The 8,189-nt window shown below is 57.2% G+C and overlaps 2 protein-coding genes across 3 annotated transcripts in view; both read right to left on the bottom strand.

The window, feature by feature from the left end:
* Window positions 1-1,126: 1,126 nt before the first annotated feature.
* On the bottom strand, window positions 1,127-4,077 carry LOC115384538 (SH3 domain-binding protein 5-like; the record flags this gene model as incomplete). Its single annotated transcript, XM_030086810.1, has 4 exons — window positions 3,785-4,077; window positions 2,859-2,921; window positions 2,434-2,562; window positions 1,127-1,293 (listed from the first exon to the last, which is right to left on the bottom strand). Coding segments are annotated over exons 1-4 (566 nt in total), but the record flags the coding sequence as incomplete, so codon positions are not given.
* Window positions 4,078-6,618: 2,541 nt separating this feature from the next.
* gtf2h4 (general transcription factor IIH, polypeptide 4) overlaps window positions 6,619-8,189 on the bottom strand; it is an 8,567-nt gene continuing 6,996 nt past the window's right edge. For both annotated transcript variants that reach the window (XM_030086805.1, XM_030086804.1), the window contains exons 13-14: window positions 7,183-7,244; window positions 6,619-7,048 (exon numbers count right to left, since the gene is read on the bottom strand). In XM_030086805.1, coding sequence (XP_029942665.1) covers window positions 6,938-7,048; window positions 7,183-7,244 — 173 coding nt within the window. In that variant the 3' untranslated portion in view covers window positions 6,619-6,937. The remainder of the gene's footprint in view (window positions 7,049-7,182; window positions 7,245-8,189) is intronic.

The raw sequence follows: 8,189 nt of genomic DNA, 5'->3' as shown, positions 1-8,189 counted from the left end.
CGCTCCTGACACAGCTGGGTGACCCTCTGGTGCTCCCGCTCACTGCGGAGACGCTCCTCCTCCGCCTCGTTCACCTGCTCTCACACACACACACACACGCACACACACACGCACACGCACACCATGATGTGATGATATGAAGATGTAGTGTGATGACGTAATGTGATGATGTAATGCAGGAGTGCTCAAATCCTGTTCCTGGACAGCCCCCTATCCAGCGTGTTTTCGTTCTCTCCCTGCTTCAACACACCTGTATGCAGGTTATTGTGTCGTCACCAACAGCTAAAAAATACAAGGATGAGCCTGTCGTTGCATTCAGGTGTGTTAAAGCAGGAGAGATCACAAAACATGCTGGATAGGGGCTCTCCAGGAACAGACTGAGCACCTCTGGTGTAATATGATGATGTAGTGTGATGACATGGTTTGATGTGATGATGTCATGTGATGATGTAGTGTGCTGACATGATGAATGTGATGGTGTAACGTGATGGTTGTCTGTGATGACATGTGTGATGTGATGATGTAACCGTGATGGTTACTGTGATGGTGTAGTGTGATGGTTGTAGTGTGCTGTGTAGTGTGATGTGTAGTGTGATGGTGTAATGTGATGGTGTAGTGTGATGGTGTAGTGTGATGGTGTGATGTGATGGTTGTATTGTGATGGTGTCGTGTGAATGGTGTAGTGTGATGACATGGTGTGATGTGATGAGTAGTGTGATGGACATGATGGAATGTGATGGTGTAATGTGATGGTGTAGTGTGATGGTGTAGTGTGATGGTGTACCTTTTGATGGTGTAGTGGGATGGTGTAATGTGATGGTGTAACTGTGAGGGTGTAATGTGATGGGTGTAATGTGAGGGTGTAGTAGTGTGAGACATGGTGTGATGTGATGGTGTAGTGTGATGACATGGGGTGTGATGTGATGGTGGTAGTGTGAGGACATGATGGAATGGGATGGTGTATTCGTGGATGGTGTAGTGTGTGATGACAGGCTAATGTGATGGTGTAGTGTGATGGTGTAGTGTGATGGTGTCGTGTGATGACATGGTGTAATGTGATGGGTGTAGTGTGATGGTGTAGTGTGCTGGTGTAGGTGTGATAGCATTGTGTGATGTGGACTGCTACCTGGCTGTGGCGTTGGTTGAGCACTCCCTGCCAGGTGGGGTCCCATGGTGTTCTTGGCAGTCCAGCAGGCCCTTGCTTCCGCCACATACACCATCTCTCTGGCGGCGGTTGTGCATGGACACGGCGCGCTCGTAACGCAGAGCCGCCTTCTGGGTCTCCTGCTGGGCCTAGGGGGCCGTGGGGGGAACAGAGGAACCAGCTCCTCTTTATTCTGATAACAGCAGACACATTGTAAACTCTGCACTCAGTCTTCTCTCCTCCCAGTGGCTCCATCACGACACAAAACATCTGCTTGGAAATACGCTGAGGCGACCGGTCAAACTCGCCTCACGCCATGCTGGCAGGGGCGGTTTGGGAAAATACCCAGCATGCAACAGTGAGAGGAGCGGCTTCAAGCACATGTGACTGGATTTACACCAGAGAGTTTCAGTCAAACTGGCTTGATGCAGACTGGAGTCACTTCAGCAACTCTTGAAGCCTCTGAGGCAACTGTTGTTGTGATACTGGACTGTACAAAAATAAATCGATCGATTGATTGATTAAAAAAAATCTACATTTACAAGAAAAACTGCAGCTGAAGGCCTGGTGGACTCAGACTGAAAACCATGCAGGACGGGCCACCAGGTGGCGCTGCTGGGTGCTGTTCTGATAAACCACACACACACAAACACACACACAACACACCACACACACACACACACACACAACACTCTGGAGGACTGGGGGGATAGACTCTCTGGGGACTGGGGGTTCAGGACTCTCTGGAGGACTGGGGGGATCAGGACTCTCTGGGGGACTGGGGGTTCAGGACTCTCTGGAGGACTGGGGGGGTCAGGACTCTCTGGAGCACTGGGGGGGTTCAGACTCTCTGGAGGACTGGGGGGGTCAGGACTCTCTGGAGCACTGGGGGGGTTCAGGACTCTCTGGAGGACTGGGGGGGTCAGGACTCTCTGGAGGACACTGGGGGGGGTCAGGACTCTCTGGAGGACTGGGGGGGGTCAGGACTCTCTGGAGCACTGGGGGGGTTCAGGACTCTCTGGAGGACTGGGGGGTCAGGACTCTCTGGAGGACTGGGGGGTCAGGACTCTCTGGAGGACTGGGGGGGTCAGGACTCTCTGGAGGACACTGGGCTGAAAGCGTCTCTGAACTGAAAGCTGTTTGACGCTCTGGTTTAACGATGGCAGCTGATTGGCTGGAATCTGAGCCCAGACCGGAGAAGGTGGCTGTTCCTTCAGAGCAGGAGGACAGTGAGAGAGCTGCCGTCGGCACGAAACCCGCCGGCGCCCGGCAGCCCGGGAGCAGCTCACCTCTTTAGCCAGCCGCCGGGCCTCGTAGTACGGCCGAGCCTTCTCGATGCAGGCGCCCAGCTGGGAGCCCTGAGCGTTCAGCCTCCTGGCAGAGTCCGTGAGGATCCGGCGGTAGCTGGAGCGAGCGTCCTGCAACACACACACACGCAAGCACGCACGCACGCACACACGCACGCACGCACACACAGCTGAGCTGAGGTTTAGAATCTGCTTGGCAGGAACCCACAGACATGGATGTGAGGCTGGCTGGAGGAGCTGAGGGAGATGCTGATTGGCTGATTTGGTGTCTGGAGTGTTTCAGGGATCTATCATGTGTTTCAGGGATCTGGTGTGTTTCAGGGATCTGTCGGGGTGTTTCAGGGATCTGGTGTGTTTCAGGGATCTATCATGTGTTTCAGGGATCTGTCGGGGTGTTTGAGTCTCACGTCCAGCTGCAGCTCCAGCTTGTTGATCTCGGCGCTGGCCTGGTTCAGGTGCTCCAGCTCCTTCTGGAAAACACAAGACATGCAGGGTCAGTCTCCTGAGCAGAGGCCGGTGCCCCGTGCCGCCGGTGGCCGGTGCCTCCAGTGCCCCGTGCCGCCGGTGGCTCCAGTGCCCCGTGCCGCCGGTGGCCGGTGCCCCGTGCCGCCGGTGGCCGGTGCCTCCAGTGCCCCGTGCCGCCGGTGGCTCCAGTGCCCCGTGCCGCCGGTGGCCGGTGGCCGGTGGCCGGTGCCTCCAGTGCCCCGTGCCGCCGGTGGCCGGTGCCGCCTGGTGCCGCCGGTGGCCGCTGCTGTCGGGACGCCGGGTTCCTTCAGCCGAGCCGCCTCTCCAGGCTCGGCCCGCTGAACAGAATGGGCTCTTTCAGCTGAGCTCTCTGGTAGATCCGACATGTGGAACCTTGTAAACAGAGAAATGAGCGTTTCTGGGAGAACAGCATGAAGCCAGAGCTCCGCTGCAGCCGGTCGTGTTTAGAGAAACTTCAGGAATGAAATCAGACCCAGACTGCAGAACCTTCTACAGCAGCAGGGCCTTCACTGCCTGAATCAGCGTCCCGGTTCTGTCTTTCAGTGCGGTGAACATGGATCAGAACCAGGAGGATCCACAACATGATGATTCTTATTATTTTCACTCAGCTCGTCGAGTGGGCCGGACTGACTCTTTATGAGGGCCAGTTGTGGGCTCTGGGCCTCATGTTGGACCTCCTGATGTACTCACATATGCAGGCGTTCATTAAAAAAAGAGGGTAACTCTGATTCGGGTTCAGACGGAACCGGGGCAGAGATCCGGTTCGTCGCCGCTGCGTGGAGAGATGGCGCAGGCAGAAAAGCCTCTGGTGACCGAGAAAAGACGGACTGAATCCGGATCAACGTGCCTGGATTCTGGGGTCTAACTCCTCCTCGTACCGGCCGTCCTGCTCCTCCTCTCCAGGCTCATGGCGGCTCCCGGAACCGGCGTCCTCCGGCCGGGTCCCGGCGCTGCTCTCCCCGCCCTGCGCCTCGTCTCCCGGGGTCTCCTCCCGGGCCGCGGCCGCTGGACGCCGCGGCTCCGCGCTGCTCTCCCCGAGCGGCCCGGTGTTCATGGCGGGGGCAGAGCCGAGCGGGGGGAGGGAGATGGCCGCAGCGGAGGCTCTCCTCCCCGCGTCAGACTGCAGCGAACAGCCGCTCTGCTGCCCTCCTCCAGCGGACACTTTCTGCTGCTCATCCCGCCCCCTCCCCCCCGGCTCCGGAGCCGCACAGCCGGGGACTGATCCCAGACTGATCCCAGACCCAGGGACTGATCCCAGACCCAGGGACTGATCCCAGACCCAGGGACTGATCCCAGACCCAGGGACTGATCCCAGACTGATCCCAGACCCACAGTGATCCCAGACCCAGGGACTGATCCCAGACTGATCCCAGACCCACAGTGATCCCAAACCCAGGGACTGATCCCAGACTGATCCCAGACCCAGGGACTGATCCCAGACTGATCCCAGACCCAGGGACTGATCCCAGACTGATCCCAGACCCAGGGACTGATCCCAGACGGATCCCAGACCCAGGGACTGATCCCAGACTGATCCCAGACCCAGGGACTGATCCCAGACCCAGGGACTGATCCCAGACCACGGGACTGATCCCAGACCCAGGGACTGATCCCAGACCCGGGATGATCCCAGACCCAGGGACTGATCCCAACAGACTGATCCCAGACCCAGGGACTGATCCCAGACTGATCCCAGACCCAGGGACTGATCCCATACAGACTGATCCCAGACCCAGGGATGATCCCAGACTGATCCCAGACCCAGGGACTGATCCCAGACCCAGGGACTGATCCCAGACCCAGGGACTGATCCCAGACTGATCCCAGACCCAGGGACTGATCCCAGACCCAGGGACTGATCCCAGACCCAGGGACTGATCCCAGACTGATCCCAGACCCGTGGAGTTTTCTTGTAACTCAGCAGTGAACAGAGCCGCTCTGTTGTATCTCCACACTTTAAAAGCCTCATTCTGGTCTCAGCTTTACACAAAGAGGTTTGTCTTTAAAATCACAACATTTAAAAGCATTTCTGACTCGTTCTGTTCATGTTTGATTCCAGTTAACTGAAAACTGTAACTGTCGTTCTTTTCCAGAAACAAGCAGCAGAATTGGCACACAGACTCTTTGGAGGTCGCCGTTTAGTTTAAACCCACTGGCCGCAAAAAAATTCAAGGTGGCGGCCATTTTTTCAAGATGTCTGCTAACGAGTAATTTTGCACTCAGAAACACACATTCAGAAAAAGGTGATATGTAGAGCGGAATTAGTCTTTTCCTCCTGGAAATGATGTGGAACCACGACTAGACGCCGACCGGTACACCCCAACAGTTCACAACACCACGAACAATTCACATTTTATTGATGGGGCCTTTCCTGCTGGTTGACACGACGTCCAGGAAGGACACTGACGCCTGTTCCAGGAGGGAACAGGACACCCACAGGTCCCCGTCCGAGGAAGCTCCTGGTTCAGATGATCTTCACAAGGTACTGGACTGACCCCGAGTCAGCTTGATCCCGACCCAGCACACAGACTGGTGGGTTGGGCCTAAAAAACAGTCCTTGCTTCTGATTGGCTCATCTTCGCCACCACCCTCTTCAAGTAAACATCTAAGAGTATTACACGCATTAACGCGTGTGTGTGGTGTTGTGTGTGTAGTGTGTGTGTGTGTGTAGAGAACACCCCGGAAGCTGTCCGGCTGCAGCAGTAGCATTAACCCTGTTTGGACGGCTGCGCTGAGCTGTGACATCAGTTGACTCTGTTCCAGCCTCATGGTTGTTCAGCTCAGAGCAGCTCTGGCTTCTCATTGGCTGTTGCTTCTGTCTGTCCACATGACCACGTTCTGTGGCCATCTGGATCTGGTCCAGCTCCGCTCCCTGGTCCCGCTGAAGGGCTGTGGACCCCCGGGGCTGCAGCATGGTGCTGCCTCTGGACAAACTGTGGCTCACAGCAGTCCAATACCAGAACACCGCTGGAGTCCCGACACCCTCCAGGTCTCACCGTCTCTGTCCAGCAGAGTCCCCCAGTAGAACCACAGAGTCCCCAGTGGAGCCCTGTCCAGCCCCCCTCCCAGGGCCCCATGCAGATTAGTTTGTATTCTTTCTATCAGTGTTAAATAAAGCTGGCTCAAGCTCAGAGACCGTCCTTCTATGTCTTAGTATGAAAACTTCAATCAGCAGGGGACAAATACTTCTGTCCTCCACTGTGACGGCCAGACCTCCGTCCTGCTGCTCCATGCTGGGCAGGACGGGGCGGGGCGGGACGGGGCAGGACAGGGCGGGGCAGGACAGGGCGGGGCGGGATGGAACGGAACGGGGGACACAGAGAAAACTCCACTCTTTCCTCTGCTGAATTTATTGACTTCTTTTCAAAACATTTCTTCCCGGCTTGAAGTCTGAATCCGCGGCGGGATTTTACCTGAAAACACAGATTCAGCAGTGGAACTAGAGTCTGCTGAGGTCTGAAACCCACAGCAGGACCAGGACCAGCGGACCGGGACCAGGACCAGCAGGACCGGGACCAGGACCAGCAGGACCAGCAGGACCAGGACCAGCAGGACCGGGACCAGCAAGACCAGGACCAGCAGGACCAGGACCAGCAGGACCAGGACCAGCAGGACCAGGACCAGCAGGACCAGGGACCAGCAGGACCGGGACCAGCAGGACCAGGACCAGCAGGACCGGGACCAGCAAGACCAGGACCAGCAGGACCAGGACCAGCAGGACCAGGACCAGCAGGACCAGGACCAGCAGGACCAGGACCAGCAGGACCAGGACCAGGACCAGCAGGACCAGCAGGACCAGGACAGGCCTGCCCTGGTGCCTTTGAGCACCAGGTTGAGAACGTTCAGCTTTCAGACAAAGACAAAGTGAATGTTGAGGCGCCTCCATCCAGAGCAGGAGGAGCTCTGCTTCCCGCTGTCCTTAGTGTCCCCCGCTGTCCTCAGTGTCCCCGCTGTCCTCAGCGGTCAGAACTCAGACGTCCTCCCTCGTCCCCGCGCTCTGCTAGGTGTTGGATCTCTGTCGCTTCCAGAACCTCTTGACCTCGCTGTGTCCCTGCGGCGTGACGACCATCACCCGGTGAGACACGTCCTGCCACACCAGACAGCCCAGACCCTGGACGACGGGGACGGGGACAGGGGCGGGGACAGACAAGTTGAATTTACTGACCTGTGACTGGTTCCACAGAGGACCGGGTTCTGTCTTCTGAACGCCCCCAGTCCCCCCCCCCACCTGGTTTCAGGACCCACCTGAGCTCGGTCTCGGAGCACTTCGAAGTCTGCCTGGGACAGGAACTGGTTGTAGAGAACTCCTGTAGAGCGGGAGAGGGACACGGCAGCAGGTCACTGAACCGACCGAGGAACCGACCCGGAGGAACCAACCGAGGGCAACCGACCGGAGGAACCGACCGGAGGAAACCGACCGGGAGGAGAACCAACCCGGAGGAACCGCCCGAGGGAACCAGACCGGAGGAACCGACCGGTAGGAACCGACCGGAGGAACCGACCAGGAGGAACCGACCTGGAGGACCGACCGGAGGGAACCGACCGGAGGACCGTACCGAGGAACAGACCGAGGAACAGACCGAGGAACCGACACCGGGAACCGACCGGAGGAAACCAAGCCGGTAGGAACCGACCGTAGGAACCCAACCGGAGGAACCAGACACCGGGAGGGCACCAAACCGGAAGGAACCGACCGGAGGAACCGACCGGAGGAACCAACCGGAGGAACCGACCGTAGGAACCAACCGAGGAACAGACACGAGGAACAGACTGAGGAACCGAACCGAGGACACCGACCGAGGAACCGACCGAGGAACCGACCGAGGGAACCGACTCGGAGGAACCGAACCCGGAGGAACCGAACCGGAGGAACCACCGGAGGAACCGACCGGAGAACCAACCGGGAACAGACCGAGGAACAGACTGAGGAACCGACCGAGGAAACCGACCGAGGAACCGACCGAGGAACCGACCGGAGGAACCGACCGGAGGAACCGACTGAGGAACCGACTGAGGAACAGACTGGAGGAACCGAGGAACTTGTCCACTAGGACAGTGTTTCTCAAACTTTTTAAACCGAGTACCACCTCAGAAATAATTAGGCTTTCCAAGTACCACCATGATGATCAAAGAAAGTAAAAAAAAAAAAAAAAACACCCACAGGAAGCAGCTATATTTCTAATAGTCTTGGTCTTTTTGTTTAATTCTGTCAGCAACAGTTAGCAAAGGCAGAACACTGGAACTGACACACA

Source organism: Salarias fasciatus, unplaced genomic scaffold, assembly GCF_902148845.1.
Source record: "Salarias fasciatus unplaced genomic scaffold, fSalaFa1.1, whole genome shotgun sequence".
Classification (NCBI taxonomy): Eukaryota; Metazoa; Chordata; class Actinopteri; order Blenniiformes; family Blenniidae; genus Salarias; species Salarias fasciatus.
Note: the sequence above shows the minus strand (reverse complement) of the source record. Positions and strands in the feature narration are given on the sequence as shown.